The sequence below is a fragment of the Molossus molossus genome, unplaced genomic scaffold, assembly GCF_014108415.1.
Source record: "Molossus molossus isolate mMolMol1 unplaced genomic scaffold, mMolMol1.p scaffold_m16_p_1, whole genome shotgun sequence".
Classification (NCBI taxonomy): Eukaryota; Metazoa; Chordata; class Mammalia; order Chiroptera; family Molossidae; genus Molossus; species Molossus molossus.
The window spans coordinates 220,629,345-220,648,499 of NW_023425344.1; the positions used below are offsets into that span (position 1 = coordinate 220,629,345).

A 19,155-nucleotide genomic window follows, 5' to 3' on the forward strand; every position below is an offset into this window, starting at 1 on the left:
TCTTAGAAATAAGAAAATATAAGTTTTAAACAACAGAAGAGAGAATTAGCATACTGAAATATTTATTTAAGTAAATTACCTCATATTGGAGAAATTACATAGAGAGATGATTTAATGGAAATATGAGAGAGACATAGGTATGGAGAATGAAATGAGAAGTACCAAAATACATTACACCATAGCCCCAAAAGGAAAGAATTTAGAAAAGGCAATGATCTTAAAGGTAACCAGAGAGGAAAGACAGATTACATATAGAAATGACAGACAGAATAATAATAAAAAAAATAGTATTGAATAAATATTCTTCAGAGTATTTAAAAAGTATTCATCAAAGTATTGAAGAAGTTATATTGGAAATTACTTTGTATAGCTTATCATTTTGTGATGTACATATGTGAATTGTTTGCTTTGAGGTTCACAACATGACACAGAAACTTGTTTTAAAATTTTAGATAGAGATATTTAACTATTCATTAGGTCAGTACAACAATATCAAATTTTAGGCTGACATGTACCCGTTTCACTTGTGATTTATATTAAAAGTTATAAAATGTTTTTAAATTAAGGTAGTATTTGATTTAGATACAGATAATTGATAATTCCTAAGTATCTTAGATGCTTTAAATCTAGTAATCATGTTTGACTTTCTTTACTTACTTGTATTTAAATAAAATGATTATGTTTCAGGAATGAATTAAATAGTTAAGATAATATTATTTTCTCTCCTTAATATATTCAGTACTTTAAAATTCTGTAATGCCACCTACCTTCTTGCTTTAATGTTTTGGGGAGCAATTTTTAAAAATCTTATATCACATAATAACAATAGTATATTTTAATATAAAAATAATATATTAAAAGATTTGATTTTTCTTACTTAATTTGGCCTCTCACTTATAATAATTGAAAAACTTTGGAAAATCTTGAGCACATGTCAGGATTGAAAGCTCATTCATTTTTGAACCTCATGTCTTGGTTATCCATAGTTTAACCAAAAACAGTGCCCTTTTATCTTTAAAGATTTATGTTCAGAATATATTATATTAGACTCAAGACATAGTGTTCTGAGGTAGTACCTGAGTAATTATGAGGTTACTTTTCTGTTTTGATAATGAGCCATATCTATTGTCATTTGTTTTATATAATCTTTACTGCTTTTAACAGGCTAATATTTGGGATTTCTATTCATTGCTTGTTATTTAGCTTAATGATCTACCTCTGTAAACGACATAAGAATAGTTTTATACATAACTTTAGAATAGACTACATTTGCCTTGATTGATTTAGGCCAGATTTATTTTGAGATGCTAAAAATGAATACTGTCATAATTTTATTTATTTTTTCTTTGAAACAACTACTGTTTCTCTTTGATGTTTTCTTTTCTTTGCTGCTGACGATCAGAGACAAGTCAAGAATATTTAGGAAAATATTTCTTGTATAGACCCATCATTTTGTAATATAAAAAGGTTTAAAAAACAGAATTTTCAGACACTGTGATAAATGAAAAGTATTCAGAGAAAATTATAAAATGTCTGATACCTTCTGGGCAACCTACATTAATAAAAGAAAGAACAATAAGAAACACTCTGGGAAACCAGGATGGTGACAGAACCTAGTCGGGTCCCCACCTATTTCTTTGTTTTCTGTTCTTTCCCTAGAAGCAAACTTGGTTAATAAAGAAGTCTGCCCTTCCTACTACAGCTTTGAACAAATGGCAGTTTCCATTTTTCCCCACTTCATGTTCCTGCTTTGGGTACTCTCTGCTCCTAGATACTTAATTTTAATTATGTGAAGACAGGACCTGAGTTAACACTGTTCATAATTATCTTAATATAAAATAATATTACCTGCTTATCATATCTTCAGGTTTGTTTTATGAACCTCAATTTTAAAATATTATTTGTTGGTTGATTCGTGCGAGATTGGTTTGGCTCTTGCATATTTTGAGCCACACTTAAATTAAGGTACAATTTCTAGAACAGATCAGCCAGCTGAAATGATCAAGGTAGCATTGAAAGAGAAAAGGTTATAAATGAGCAGTCTTCAACATGCATGTGTATGTTTGTGTGTGTGTCAGTAGGGATGCCCATTTCTACCTATTCTACCTAGGTGATGGACAACCAACGTCTTCCTCCCCAGTGCCCCCAGCTGCCCTAGTTAAGTCTTCACTTGCCTATATCTGTAGCCTGAATAACTCAGTTCCAACCCTGGGACATGTGTGCATGTGTTCATGTACACACGTAAACATTATTCTTAGTTCTATGAAGTGCAATTTTTTGTTGTTGTTCAAGGATGCACTCTATTTTGACTTCTTTTAAATCTCAAACTTGAAGGTGACATAGACTTTATTTGGATATTGAACTACTTTATTCCAAGCACCATATTCTATATTCCATATTCTTTCAAAAGAGTCTGGAATCTTTTGATCTTAAATTTTGTATCTTGATTCTGAGATATCAGCCCAAGATTGCATACCATAAAAATATATGTGTGTGCCCTGGCCAGTTTGGCTCAGCGGTTAGAGCGTCGGCCTGCGGTCCGGAGAGACCCGGGTTCGGTTCCCGCTAAGGGCACGTACTTCGGTTGCAGTTTGTCCACGGCCCTGGTTGGTCATGCGGGTGGCAGCCACTCGATGTGTCCCTTCACATCGATGTTTCTCTCTCTCTTCCTTCCTCTCTCTCCCTCCCACTCTATCTGTACAAAAAATGGAAAAATATCCTCGGGTGAAGATAAAAAAAAAAAAAAAGTGTGTGTATGTGCCGTGTGCGTGTAATGATTTCTTGGAAAAATCTCATACTTAAAGAGTAAAATATTTCTTTTAGCTTTCAGATGAGAGTATATATAAGAACTATTACTTAATTTTTAAAGAATATTTTAATTTTATGATCCTTTTTGAATTCCTGCAGTTTTACTTTTTTAGTGGCAAAGGACCTTTTTAGAACAGATTTTAAACATTAAGCCTTTGATTATTTTTAAGTCCCTAGTTAAGAAATTTATCTTCCAGATAATAAAAGTAAAGATTTTCTTTGATGTAATTTATGTCAATTCTATTTAATTGAATAAAGTGTTCTTTCTTTTATTTTTCTTCTAGGTTCACTGAATTTTAAAAATGCATTCTTACATATGTAGAGACTCTTACAAAGTAGGTTTTTCTACTATGAGGTATAATAATGGTTGGTTTAAAATGACTATATGATAAGACCCATCTGTTTATAGTATGAGCATCAGAGCATTAAGTTGAGTTGAACAGAACTCTTTGTGATCCCCAATTTTATATCACCCCAAGTTTATTCCCATCCTGACTAGAGAATGGGTGTCAGCTGCTGTTGTATGAAGTTATGGACACATGCTTATATTTTTTCATCTTTGCTTAGGTACGTAATTACATTGCTGTTTTGGACTTAGGTAAAAGCAAGTGCTTTTAGTTCTTTTTTCTTCAAAAGATATTTTCACTCTTCTTAGATTCTTTTCCTACTTTAGAGATTTTGTGGTAATGTCCAAGGCTGTATTCTTGATCATTGGTATCTCCAAAACTGTTGCTTCTTGATAAATCTTTATTAAGTTTTCAAGATTCTTGCTGGCATGTGCCATTCTTCAAACATCTGATAATTCATACACATTCAAAACAGACATACTCTTAACTTCTACATTGCTTCTTATAGATCTGTTCAGTTTTCATAATTATATCATCTATAACTACAATTTCTACAATAAAGGTGATTTTAGATTTGTGCTTTGGTACAAATAATAGTACCCAACATTTGTTGAGTACTTGCTATATGTTAGGAATCATACTGAGCATTTTACATGTTCTATCACTTAAACAGAGTGAGAGATCCTTCTTATATCTTAATGGGGGATAGTGCCTTATAAACTGAAAGTACATAATAATAGATTAATGCATTAATTTTAGAATTGGAGTCTACAGTCCTAAATTCCCTTGTGGGGTTTTCTGTTGATTTACTTGGTGGCTTTGGATTAGTCATAGAATTTATTGTTGCATCTATTTCTTCACTTACAAAAAGAGAAGTAATAAAAATATGTCTATGTATTATGAAATACAGGAATACTTTATTTAAAAAGAGAATATAGGTGTTCTATAAGAGAGGCACCAAAAATAACTTCTGATGTGAATATTTCTTCTTTTATTGAATTATGTGAGTAAATAATAGTATTCGTGTTCAGTTCTCAAATATAGTGAATAAGAGAAATAAGAATTTTTCAGAACATTATAAACTTATGTGGTATATAATGTTATAATACTAGCATAATAAATATTGTGACTTTTTTTTAGTTAACTAAAAATGCTTTATAGTGTTAACACTTTTGTTTTTAACAGGGCAACCAATGTCAATACCCCTTTTTACAAATGGAAAACAGAGATAGATAAATCTCAAGCATAAAACAAAAGCTGATATTTATTTAATATGTGAATAATGAAGGACTATTAGGTTACAGATGATGAATAAAGCCTGATCATAAAGTAAGAGGTTAGGAGATTTAAAATTAATGTTTAGACAAGCAAAATTATAGAGAACAAGTTATTTAATTTAAGCTACAGCATGTCATAGCCTCTAAACACTTCTGGGTATACATTTTTCTCTCATCTTTACTAGGAACTTCTTAATTAAGCTTATCTCAAAACAAGAGACAGATAGAATTGCTTTGCTTTTAGGAAGTACTATACTCATATTCCTCTTTCCCAATTGGCCCCTAATTTTAAAACTGAGGTGGTATGAGATGACTAAATGCAACCTCTTATAATAGTAATTTAAATAGAAAGTAGCTGTTTTTGTGGTTTTTCTCTCTTTTATCAACAGTTCTTTCACTCACTTCATATCCTTTATCTCCCCTATTTCTTGTTTCTCTCACTTTGTCATCTGTGCCTGTTTTGATGAGTATCTAGTTTTGCAGAAAGAGAACTTCAAACATGACAATTTCATGTTTCTAATGTGAATACTTTTAAAGATGCCAGCAATGAAAATGATCACATCTTAGTTCAAAGGAGCAAACTTTGTCCTTTTTTTTTTCTATCTTCACTCGAGGACATTTTTGCATTTATCTTCAGATAGAGAGGGAGGACGAGAGAGAGAGAAACATCAATGTGAGAGAGACACATCGAGTGGTTGCCTCCCACATGACCCCAACCAGGGCCGGGGACAAACTGCAACCAAGGTACATGCCCTTAGCGGGAACTGAACCCAGGACTCTCTGGTACATGGGCCAATGCTCTAACCACTGAGCAAAACCAGCCAGGGCTAGACTTTCTTAAATCAGTTTGCAGTGAGCCATTTGCAAATTGTACCTAGAAGCCTAAAGCAGGAGCTTGTTTCTTTTTAATTAAGATGTTTAAGGATAGCCTAAAGTTATGTTGTTATGTAAACATTAAAAACTTGCACTGCTTTTAATAAACCAAGTAACTATGTGTGATCATTAATAAAATGGGAGTTCTCTGTGTGGATTTTTTAGGTAGCTCTTATGTTTCTGCTTATACACTACTAACCAAATATAATATTTAATGTAAACTGTAATGGAAAAATAGTGAAATAAAATAACATAAAGGTCCAGAGAAGCTGGAGTAAAGAGACTGGGTTAAAAAACAGCAGCTATTCAATTTCAAATAGGATCATCTGTCAATGTCATCTTTCTTCAGATTCGAGAGAAAGGGAGACCTAGAGGCGAGGGTGTGTAAAAGTCATTAAGAATGCCTTGTGACCACTGCCTGCAAATGCAGCTCAGGGAAACCTTCATCATATTTTTTAATTATTTAAGGACTTTCAAGATAGTGGCAGAGTAGGTGGATGTTACATTCACCTCTTCCCAGGACCAAACTGGAAATACAACTAAATTAAAGACATCCTGAAAAACCAACTAAAGACTAAGTGAAGAGGAATCTTATAACCAAGTGTTTACAGAAGAAGCCACATTGAAACTGCACCTGCACAGCAGCTTACATGCCATGGTTGGGGATGATCCTCCTCACAGTAAGCCAGCCTAAGGGTTGATTCTGTGCATGAACAGGTCAACAATAACAAACACTCAATTATAACCAGAGGGCCTAGATAACCCACACAAGGGACATTCCTAGAGCACTCAGCTCAGGAGATCAAGAAGATTCCTCCATTGAGTCCACAGGACATCTACTACATAAGGCCACCCCACAAAGACAGGGAGTTGTAGCAGGTATATTTAATACATAAAAACAAACACAAAGAGGGAGACAAAGACAGACGCCAAATGAAAGAACAGAACTCTCCGGGAAAAAAAAAAAAAGCTAAATGAAATGGAGGCAAGCAATTTATTAGATATAGAGTTCAAAGTAATGGTTATAAGGATGCTCAAGGAACTACTACAGCATGAAAAATACATAGAAACCATGAAAAAGAACCACTTAGAAATAAAGAATACCATATCTGGCATCAGGAATGCACTGGAGGGAATAAAAAGTAAATTGGATGAAGCAGAGAATCAAATCAGCAATGTGGAGGACAAGATAGAAAAAAATATCCAGTTAGAGCAACAGAAAAAAAGAAAAAAGAATGAAGATAGTTTATGGAACCTTTAGGACAATATAATGTGTAACAACATCTACATCATAGGGGTACTAGAAGGAGAAGAGAGAGAACAAAGGATTAAGAACGTATTTGAAGCAGTAATTACTGAAAATTTCCCTCACCCAGTGAAGGAAAAAGACACACAAGTCCAGGAAATGCAGAGAGTTCTATACAAGATAAACACAAAGAGGTTCACACCAAGACATATTATAATTAAAAAGGTTAAAGACAGAGAATCTTAAAAGCAGCAAGAGAAAAACAGTTAATTACCTACAAGGGATCTCCCATAAGACTGTCATCTGATTTCTCAATAGAAATATTTCAGACCAGAAGAGATTGGCATGAAATATTGAAAGTGATGAAAAGCAATGACCTACAACCAAGACTACTTTACCCACCAAGGCTATAATTTAAAATTGAAGGAGAAATAAAGAGCTTCTCAGTCAAGAAAAAACTAAGTTTGTTACCACCATACTAGTATTGCAAGAATGTTCAAGGGCCTGCTTTAAGAAGTAGAAGAAGAAGAAGAAAAAACAAAACAGAGAAACAGACTTAAAAGAATAAAATGGCAAAAAATATGTACCTATCAATAGTCACTTTATTTTTTTTTCCTTTATTGATTTTAGAGAGAGAAAAAGTGAAAGGGAGAGAGACATAGAAACATTGATGAGAGAGAACATTGATTGGCTGCCTCCTGCATCCCCCCCACTGGGGATTGGGCCCACAGACTCCAGAAATCAAACCAGCAACCACCTGGTGTATGGGTTGACACTCAACAACTGAGCCACACGGGCCAGACTCAACAATCACTTTAAATGTAAATGTCTTAAATGCTCCAATCAGTCTGGCTGGTGCAGCTTAGTGGATTGAGTGTCATCCCATGGACTGAGAGGTCCTGCTTCAATTCCCGGTCAGGGCACATGCCAGAGTTGCAGGCTCTAGGCATTGTACCTGATAACCACAGGTGCTAAAATCCTCAACAAAATATTAGCAAATTAGATCCAGCAATACATGAAAAAGTTCATACACTGTAACCAAGTAGGACTTATTCCAGGGATGCAAGGTTGGTACAATATCTGCAAATCAATAAGTGTGATGCAACACAAAAACAAAATGAAGGATAAAAACCACATGATAATATCAATAGATACAGATAAAACATTTGATAAAACCCAGCATTCATTCATGATAAAAACTCTCAGCAGTGTGGGAAGAGAGGGAACATACCTCAACATAATAAAAGCCATATGTAACAAACCCACATCCAATATCATATACAACAGGCAAAAAGTAAAAGCATTTCCCTTAAGATCAGGAACAACACAGGGATGTCCACTTTCACCATTCTTATTCAACATAGTACTGGAAGTCCTAGCCACAGAAATGAGACAAGACGAAGAAATAAAAGAAATCCAAATTGGAAAGGAGGAAGTAAAACTGTCATAGAAAACCCTAAAGACTCCACCAAAAAGCTACTAAATCTAATAAATGAATTCAGCGAAGTACCAGGATACAAAATTAGTATTCAGAAATTGGTGGCATTTTATATACCAATTATGAACTACCAGAAAGAGAAATTAAGAAAAGAATCCCATTCACTATTGCAACAACAACAAAAATAAGGTATCTAGGATTCAATTTAACGAAGAAGGTACAAGAACTGTACTGGGAAAACTATAAGACTTCGGAGAAAGAAATTGAGGAAGATACAAATAAGTGGAAGTATATACAGTGTTCATGGATTGGAAGAATTAACATCATTAAAATGTCCACCCAAAGCAATCTATAGATTCAATGAAATTCCTATTAAAATATCAATGGCATATTTCACAGATCTAGAACAAATATTCCAAAAATGTATATGGAACCAAAAAAGACCCAGAATAGCCTCAGCAAAACAGTAAGAAGAAAGTTGCAGATATCACAATGCCTGATATCAAACTATACTACAAGGCCGTTATAATCAAAACAGCCTGGTACTGGCATAAGAATATACATATAGATCAATGGAACATAACAGAGAGCCCAGAAATTAACCCACACCTTTATGGTCAATTAATATTTCACAAAAGAGGGAAGAAGATACTTACAATGGAGTAAAGACAGTCTTCAATAAATACTGTTGTGAAAATTGGTCAGGTACATGCAAAATAATGAAACTAAACAAACTTATACCATATATAAGAATAAGCTTAAAATGGGTAGAAGACTTAAATACAAGTCACAAAATCATAAAAATCCTAGAAGAAAACATAGGCAACAAAATCTCGGACATCTCACGTAGCAGAATTTTCACCGATATTTCTCCTAAGGCAAGGGAAACAAAGGAAAAAGAAAAAAAAGAAAGAAATGGGACTACATCATACTAAAAAGCTTCTGCATAGCAAGAGAAACCATCACTAGAATGAAAAGAGAACCCACTATATAGGGGAACATATTTGTCAATGATACACCTGATAAGAGGTTAATCTCTAAAATATATAAAGAATTTATACAACTCAACACCAAGGAAACAAACAATCTAATTAAAAAATTAGCAAAGGGCCTGGCCGGTTTGGTTCAGCAGTTAGAGTGTCAGCCTGTGGTCCAGAGAGACCCGGGTTTGGTTCCCTCTAAGGGCACATACCTCGGTTGCAGTTTGTCCCCAGCCCTGGTTGGGTCGTCCGGGTGGCAACCACTCGATGTGTCCCTTTCACATCAATGTTTCTCTCTCGCTCTCTCTCTCTCTTTCTCCCTCCCTCCCTTCCACTCTATCTTAACAAAAAATGGAAAAATGTCCTCAGGTAAGGATAAAAAATAAATTACAAAAAAAAAATGAGCAAAGAACCTGAATAGACACTTCTCCCAAAGAGGGCATACAGATGGCCAGTAGGCATTGAAAAAATGTTCAGTGTTACTAATCACCAGAGAGATGCAAATTAAAATCATAATGATATATCACCTCACACCTACCAGAATAGCTACTATCAATAAAGCAACAAACAACAAGTACTGGCGAGGATGTGGAGAAAAGGGAACCCCTAGTACACTACTGGTGGGAATGCAGACGGTTTTGGACTCTGTGGTAAACAGTGTGGAGTTTCCTCAAAAAATTTAAAATAGAATTGCCTTTTGACCCAGTGATCCAACTTCTGGGACTATATCCTAAGAATCACAGAACACCAGTTTGAAAGAATATATTCATAGCAACGTTATTTAAAATAGTCAAGATCTGGAAACAGCCCAATTGCCTGTCAGTAGATAAGTGGAAGAAAATGATGTGGTACATTTACACAATAGAATACTATGCAGCTGTGAAAAAGAAAGAAATTTACTTTTTGCAACAGCATGGGTGTCCCTGGAGAGTATCATGCTAGTGAAATAAGCCAGTCAGAGAAAGACAAATACCGTATGACCTCACTTATATGTTGAATCTAATGAACAAAATAAACTGACAAACAAAATAGAAACAGAGGCATGGATACATGGAACAGACTGACAGCTGTCAGAGGAGCAGGTTTATTGGATGAAAGAAGGTAAAGGGGTTACTCAAAGGACAAATAGACATAACCTATGGACAGAGACAATAGTGTGGTAATGGCCAGAGGGAAAAGGGGGATCTTGGGCTGGGTAGAGGTGAGCAAAATGGGGGGTTGGATAGTACATCTGTAATAATGTCAACAGTAAAAATAAAGTTAAAAAAGTTTTGAGAGGGTATTTTCCCATTATCTACATATCAACTTTTTAGGAGCATGAATGAATACCTTTATAAATATAGATATAAATATAGATATAAAAACACATAATCGACATCCTACCATAAGAGAGAACTTTGTTTTTCACATAATGTCATATATGAGTAAATGTATATTGCAGATATAAAATACTAATAAGCCATTGAAATATCACTATTCTTTCACCCCTTTCTAGAATGAGATATAGAGTAGTGCTATTTACATAAATAGAATATGAAGATATGTATTCTGGTGAAAATCTCTTATAAAATATTAATTGCTCATCTGAGTTCCCTGATTTTTTATGTGACGATTTTTTATATTTATTAAATTAATTTTTAGATAAAGGAGGAAAACAATACGAAAAATAACTGCATAAAGAAAAATGTTTTATAGCTAAAGTGTATTCACTGCTGTATACTCAAATTGGTTATTTTACAAGGGTTGGGATCTAAATGTTAGCAAACAGGGTGATATTTTTCATAAAGTATCTGCAATTTATTATAGAAAGACATATTCTTAGTAGCTCTACAATTGGTTTGCACTCTTACATTGAAATCAATCCTTTTGTTGAGCCAGATAAATTTGTTGGTTTGCTTTAGAAGTTATGTTATACAAGAAAAACTGTCTTTAAACATTAGAACCTTACTTGGCATAGTGATATGTTAACTTAGTGATGCTTATGGGAACTGAGATGAACTGTAGAAATAGCAGACTTAACTTGACATCTTATGCTCACTGCTAAGTGTATGTTCATTAAATAGAATGGAAGATGAAATTGCCAACAGTACTTAAATTTTTACTTTTTTTACTTGCTTTCTCTACAATTATACTGTGTCCTTTGATCTTTCATCATAACCAGATCTCATTTAAATATTGTACAACTTTGAAAAACCAAGTGAAGTATATCCATTTTGAAAAGCTTTCTGCTTCCTCCAGGAGTGAAAGATGTAAATATTTAGGTAGATTAAAACTCCAAGGGAAAAAAAAGTACATTTTCAATCAGATCAGATCTCCCAAGTAAAACTGGGGTAACTACCTATATTCCTTGGTTGCAGCTTCTCCTTCTTGTTGCAGTAGTGTGTAATTACTTAGTCACATTCTTATGAGACAGTGATGTGTTCTGAATGCTTCAAAAGTGTTTGCTACTTATATAAAATCAACAAAATCTGCAAATGAATTTTTAATTAAAATAAATTTAAGGCTGTCTTTATAATAATGTGACTCTTACTTTCATCCTGCTCTGTTTCTTAGATTAGAGGAGAAAGGAGTAGATGTATTATCTGGTACTTCTTGAGTATCCCTAGGAATTAGTCATACATGTAAATTTTATATATCATATCTATGTAGTCCTGAGAAAAAATATGTTAAAGATAACTTATCTGTACCATAGGATACTTAAAGAGGCAGGCTCTGAATTGTTAATTATAACCCTTTTTTAAAGTGTAAAATAAAATTAATGTGTTTGCCCTTTAATGGATAGAGTAAGGAAAATTTAATTGGCTGGCATTAAACTGCTTACTTTTACCTAATTTATCTCCTCAGTAGGTCTACAATTTTCTCATATGAGGGATCCTAACATTTATTTCAATCTACTTTACAAAGTTGAATATAATGTTATCATGAAGGTTAGATCAAGTAGTGCACATTTATCATGAATCTACCTCATTACTTCCATCCACAGTGTTTTTCTAAGTGTGGTCTTCTAACCAGCATCACAAGTATACCTGGCAACTGTTAAAATGCAAATTTTGAGGCTCCAGTCAGACATCCTTAATCCAGATCTCTGGGTGAGGCCTAGCAATCAGTGTTGTTCAAGGTCTCTACAAGATTCTGATGCACACTGAAGTTTGAGAACCATTCCTGTAACCATATCCTACCTTGATAGCTTTACAACATTATTAGTAGCCATTAGATAGTGTTTCAAGATCGGCTTTGTTGCTTAAGATTTTTTAATCAGCAGAGGGCACTGCAGTAATTGTTAGGAGAAAACTTTATTAAACCTACATAGTCAAGTAAAAAGTATGTAAATATTAATACAAATTATGCTGTTAATAAATGTCTACAAAAATAAGTAAAAGCACTGTCCTGTGATTTTTCACAATCACCATGCATATAAGGAATATCTACACATTTACATGTAGCTATTGTGTGTCTTGTACATATTTAAACATGACTGCCTGTTAGCAATACCATTTTTTAAGGTCATTTTTTCTATGAAGTTAAAAATGAACCTGAATTTTATTGACAAGTTCCCTTGCCTATAGAATCATTATTTATGACAATCTTTTTTTGCAATTTGAGCAGTCTTTGAAGTATCTTTCTGACTTTAATGTTATCTTCAAAGTGTCAGGGGTAAAATAAAAAGATCACATTAAATGATTTTCCATAGGAGATTGTAATTTTCATAGATTAGAAAGTATTTAGATGTTAAAAATGAAATAATTTATTTAGACATAATAGCTAAATCCAATTAAACATCATTATTTTAGACACTACTAGTTCAGAAAAGGTTATATATGAAGTAGAAATAGAAATTTCTACTATTGCTCAAGGAAAAAAGAATTTGATAATCAAATTAATAATGTATAAGAAAGTGGGAATGTCAAGCTAATTAAGAAAAATGGTTTCAAACTTTTAATGGCATCCTTTTTTCCATTGATTATGAATAGTCTGTTGATAATGAAAATTTGTCATCTACTTGGATAATAAAGGCACAGATAACCTTCATTATCTATAGCATACTAGTCTATGATTAAAAGGATAAAGCTACATTTGTTAAAAACTAATCTTCTGCTTGAATTTTTTAATAATTTAGATCACTTTTTCTTGTTTTATTTTCTTGCTCTTTGCTTTCTAATTGTGCCTCCCTGTCTGCAGTTTATAGATATTTTCACCAGCTCTTGCCCCCCTATCCATCTTCCAATCCCACTTCATTTGACCTTTTGTTCTCTTTAGATCCCACTATTTCATTGTTCTGCTTTCTGCCCCCCACTTGCCAATGTTATAAGATTTAGGTTCTTGCTCTCCATTCTCTTTTTCTTTGTTTGGTTCTCAACCACTGTTTCTAGGTTTGGTTTCTTTTTTTTATTATTAATTCATTTTTGTTACAGATGTTTCTCCTTTGTCCTTCATTGACACCCTCCTGCCCATCCCCCTCCCAACCCATCCCCAGCTTTGTTGTGCATGTCCATGGGTTATACATACATGCATATAAGTTGTGTGGTTTATTCCTTCCCTCCCTCCCCCACCCACTTTGGTGTCTTGATTTTCATATTATTCCTGTTCTGTAACTGGTAAGATCAAACTGCAAGGATATAAGGATAATTAGAAAATAGAGGCATAGAGAGAATTGACATGTATTGAATACCTACTCCATGCTAGGTGATTTACTTTCATCATTTACTTCTCATAAGATTTAAGTATGTTTTATTATTATCTCCATTTTACTTATAAGTACACTGAAGCTCAGAAAGGTTAAACATTTTGTTCTAATGCACAGAACAACTAAGTGATAAAGACAAGTTTCAAACCTGTATTGGTTCACTTATTTATTAATTCTTTTATTCAACAAAAATTTGTTGAGTACACATACTATATGCTGGGTATTGTGCTAGATGCTATAATACTTCCAGCCCTTATTTTCATGGACCTTTATTATGTAGTGGCATTGTCTGACCTCACAGTTGGTGATCTTACTGCTATACCAAACAGCGTAAGAGGAAAAATAAAACAGTACATAGAAGGTTCTAATGTTTCATGGAATATCAGATATATTGACATAGATGTAAGAAAGACCGTATCTATGCATTATTTAGGGATACACTATTGAAAAGGTATCTAGTCCTAGAAAGACAATCTCCCCATTGGTACTCTCAGCACCAATGCCTTTTATTTTTTTATTTTTTTATCCTCACCTGAGGATATTTTTCCATTTTTTGTACAGATAGAGTGGGAGGGAGAGAGAGGAAGGGAGAGAGAGAGAGAAACATCGATGTGAAGGGACACATCGAGTGGCTGCCACCCGCACGACCAACCAGGGCTGGGGACAAACTGCAACCGAAGTACGTGCCCTTAGCGGGAACCGAACCCGGGTCTCTCCAGACCGCAGGCCGATGCTCTAACCGCTGAGCCAAACTGGCCAGGGCACCAATGCCTTTTAATGACATCACTGCAATAGATATTTTTTCCTTTTTGTTCCAAAATATACAAGATTTGTGTCTATAAGCCCAAATTCTCTAGAAAGTCTTCAGAAAGAATTAACTGTCCTCCCTAAATTACATTTGGAAAAAGATGAATGAAGACCTCTGTGTAAAGAATTCATACATTCATTAATCCATCCATCATCCATATATTTATTAATATCCTAAAGGAATTAAGATGAACACATAAAACACAACTTTTAATAAGATAAATATGGAAAGAGAGGGCAAAGAACAATAAGCTGAAATTAGTTTGTATCCAGGAAGCATACTAAAAAGGTATCCACAAATTTGTCTCTGTTCTCAAGGGTAACTTGATTCACAAGCATCATAATTTGAAAACAAACTGGTATCAAAGATAAGAACCCATTCCTTATTGTGACACTTAAGAGGAAATTTCTCCTATAGATTCTCTTGAAGAGGACCACAGTACAATGTGGTGAACACTGGCTTCAAATACTTTCTGATATAAATATGAGTTTCACTGAGCCATTTTATTGGCTTCAGTTGCATGCCACAAAAGCAAAATCATGTAAAACAGTTCTTTGAAAAGTGAAATGAGGTATTTCAGGTAGATCACTGTCGTTTTAAATTCATTTATATATTTTAAAGTATCTGGAAATTTTAATGAATTATATCCCTTTTAGGTAATTCTCAAATATAATTTGTCAATTGAGTTTTTTTATGTATTAGGTGACAATGAGTTTACACATTTTTATACATTTGTTTTCATTAATGCAACATCAGTGCATAGAATCCTACCTAGTACATAGTAGGTGCTTAATAACTAATGTAGAGATGAATAAATGTTTTGCTTTAAAGAATTTGTTTAAAGGAAAGACTTTCTCTCAGCTATATGTTGATATTTTCTTTCCTTATCTTTGAATAAACCTATGCTACTACTTTGGAGTACATCATTATAACATGGAACTAGTGTTTCTTCTCAAGAGACCTCAAGATAGATTGAATTTGGAAAACAAGGGATAGATTATGATAATGTCAGCTTGACAGTTTTTAGCTATATATGTAAATGAAAGTAGTTAACTTCCAAATTTAGGAATTTCCTTTTCTCCTGTCTGCTGGCCCTCTGTTTCTAAAGCACAATTTTTTGAAAATAATTTTGGTAATTTTAGTTTTTCTTTAAAATCTCTGCCATTGTATCCTTGGCCGGTTTGACTCAGCAGTTAGAACTTTGGCCCAGGGACCAATGAGTCACATATTCAATCCTGGTCAAGGGCATGTACCTCAGTTGTAGTTCAGTCCCTGGCCCTGGTTGGGGTCGTGAGGGAGGCAGCCAATCAATGTGTCTCTTCACATCAATCTTTCTCTCACATCAATGTTTCTCTCTTTCTCTCCTTTATACTTTTTCTGAAAAAGATCAATGGAAAAATATTTTCGGGTGAGGATTTAAAAAATGAATAGATAAATAAAAATAAAATTTCTGCCATGTATAAAGTATTGAATTATGCTGGGATTCAGTAGATCAGTAGATTACATCAATTCTAGTAGTCCTTTATTCTCTGTGGTTATAAGGGGTTACCTAACTAACTTATATACATCTTAAACGTTTTTTTAATAACATCAGCTGGTATCTAACACATACTTGATGCATATTGACTGCTTTGCCTAGTCCTTAACCTAAATATTTTTCAGAGCCACAATCTTATTTAGGAATATCTCTCTAATTCTAATGAAATATTGAAATATCGAGCATTCCCTGTATTACTGCATAATCTACTTTTTATTTTATTTGCATTTTTTCTTATTTATTGGAACACTTTGTTTTGCAAATTTTATTTTTGTATTGCCCCCAACTATTGTAATCTGCTATGTTTTAGAAACAGAGGATTAGCAATTGATTAAATTATATATTTTACTCCCATGTTTTATCTGTACCATCACAGAATAGTATATATCTATTTTGATTCACCTTTAGAAAATGAAATTTTTCTGTCTCCTTCATTAGCTTATTTCAGGTTTAAACACACTTGTCTTAAAATTGCCCTATCTTTAAACTTCTGTTATATGATTAAAGCTTATCACTTTATTATTTTTAAAGATAATTAATTTATATTGAAGATATGGAATCTAGAGATTTTTTTTTTACCCAATACATGGGAAAAGTTGACTGGTGACTTCTTAAGTTTCTTTTTTTTTAATCCTCACCTGAGAATATTTTTCCATTGATAGAGTGAAAGGGAGGGAGAGAGGAAAAAAAAAAACATTGTTGTGAGAGAGACACATTGATTGGTTGCCTCCTGCACAAGCCCAACCAGGCCTTGGGATCAAACCCACAACTGAGGTACATACCCTTGACCAGGAATCAAACCCAGGACTCTTCAGTCCGCAGGCGATGCTCCATCACTGAGCTAAACCGGCCAGGCTTGAGTTCCTTTAAATTATATCATAAAATTATAGAGCTAGGAGAGATACAAAATAATTTCAGGTTTTTAGAGACTAATTATTTCAAGAGTAATAGACAAAAATAAAATTACTCAGATTTCTTATCCTATGAAATTCTATTGAGCCTTGATAGCAATCTGAGAGTTTCTTTTAAAATTTAGGTTATTAGGTGAGATGAAACTTTTATCAAACACTGAGTTGTAAGGGATAAGAAAGGCCTGTTTACTAATATAAAAGTTCTCCTGATGTCCTGGTCCTCAGCTTTTATTCAGTAGACCCAGAGAACTGAGTCTTGATGCCTTTTTAAAAAAAATGTTTGGGGAACTACAAAGTATGGTTTAGAGAAAGCATGGTTTATAATTATTTTGAAGTTAATTTTAGTACTCTACATTCCTTCTTTTTGGCTAATTTCACTCAGTCTGCTATTTAATCTTTAATTACAGGCCACAAAAGAAGTAATAGAACGGGAAGCGCCAGGCATGGCCCTGGCAATGCTGATGGGATCACTTAATGTTACACCTCTGGGCATGCTCTCTAGGTAAGAAAGTCACCAACATGTTGCAAAGAAAATTAATTCCATACTACTAGTCAGTACAAGTTTCTTGATAAATCCAAGAAACTTGAGTTGTAACATTTAAGTTTGTCCCGTTTGTTTCCTAGAATTAAAAGTCTTAGTATCCTGTCCAGTCAAATCTGGGCCATTAGTTTCTTTTAGAAGTTTTAGAAAATATTGTATTACTGCTAAAAGTTGTCAATCCTAACACAGAGGAGAGTCCAGTTTACTAAGATGTAAAATTACTATTTTTTGTGCGACTATATACCATCATTAATTAATATTAATTGTCATTAAATACTAATTTAATAAAACTAAACAGTAGAGTTTTTAAAAATAAGTTGTGTTCACAAATTAGGAACTTTTATTCCAACTTGTAATTAGATATACTGATGTGCGGTCATGAAAGAAAGCTCAATTAATAGTATATTATTGTTATATTAAATTAGTATATTTAACACTACGCATTTGTTGGCATAGACATTGACATCCATCCTCAATCTGATGATTTAGTTATTTATTTATTGTTAAAATCCCCTTTAATGAGGACATGTCCTTTAAGTTAAAGACAGAAGTATAATCTAGAATCTGTTGACTTAATGACTTGATTAAATAGACAGTTGATCTCAAAGCAACCTAAAAATACACAGCAACTTTATAAGTTAAGCATTTCACAATTATTATTTATAGCCATTAATTTATGCTGTGTAATGTAAATATATGCATTTAATGAGTGGAATATGAGTTATAATACCCTCTCTGTTACTTGAACTAAGTTTATATCCCATTAATGGAAGCCACTGGATGCATAACTAAAAGGAAATGTGAATGGGTCATTAGATACTCTATCCCCTTTGCTATCACATGTACTATTTGTAACATTTTATTTTAATAAGAGCAAAAATAAAGTAGAATGATAAAAATTTTAAATTTAAAAGCCGATGCTGATCTTTAAGGAACTTACATTGATTCTTTTATTGTGTGGGTTTTTTTTTTTTATATTATCTATATTATATTATCTATACTTACTTATATTATCTATACATGAGGTCGAGGGTCACATTTGATCCCTTTTCTCTATGGAATTAGGTGTAGTAATCTTTGACCATAAAATAACTCTTTCTTTGCATACAAGGAATATAGTTAAGAAAGAATTAAACTTCATCTCTTGTTAATTATTTTATAATAAAAATTCTAATATAGCAAGTATAGTAATACTCTATTTGCCAGGCCCCATCTTAACCATTAGGAGTACTAAGGATAGAAAAAGAAATAAGATCTGGTCCTCACCTGAAGGATCCCACAGTTAACCTGGATAATTTGTTCTTTGCAACTGTTAAGGTAACTCTTTAAATTGGATGGATATAGCTTTCTTGATCCAGTATAGAAATAATTACTTTTTGTCTTATTGAAAGATTTTTCAGGGTTCATTCCTTTTCCACCTTTTGAACCCACATAATTACTGAACACTGGGCTGCTGAGTAAGTGAAAAATTAATCTGCAGGAGCTGATTCTAAATACTTGTGTAAGCTTATCATCTTTATGCTGAAGGCTTTCAAAATTAAAAATATACACAGCAGGGTAACAGATTCTTCGGACTTTTCTTTCTGTTCATGACTTAACTATGAATTTTCACAGATTTGAAACAGATATTAGTGTACATGGGTTATGGAAAAGGGAATTGTAACATATTTCCATGACTGCTCTTTTTTTGTGTGCTTTTTTTTTT

The 19,155-nt window shown here is 33.3% G+C and overlaps 1 protein-coding gene across 6 annotated transcripts in view; it reads left to right on the forward strand.

Moving 5' to 3' along the window:
* Positions 1 to 19,155, forward strand: part of GPHN (gephyrin) — a 562,530-nt gene that overhangs the window by 270,668 nt on the left and 272,707 nt on the right. For all 6 annotated transcript variants that reach the window (XM_036267724.1, XM_036267708.1, XM_036267715.1 and 3 more), the window contains exon 5: positions 17,317 to 17,411. In XM_036267724.1, coding sequence (XP_036123617.1) covers positions 17,317 to 17,411 — 95 coding nt within the window. The remainder of the gene's footprint in view (positions 1 to 17,316; positions 17,412 to 19,155) is intronic.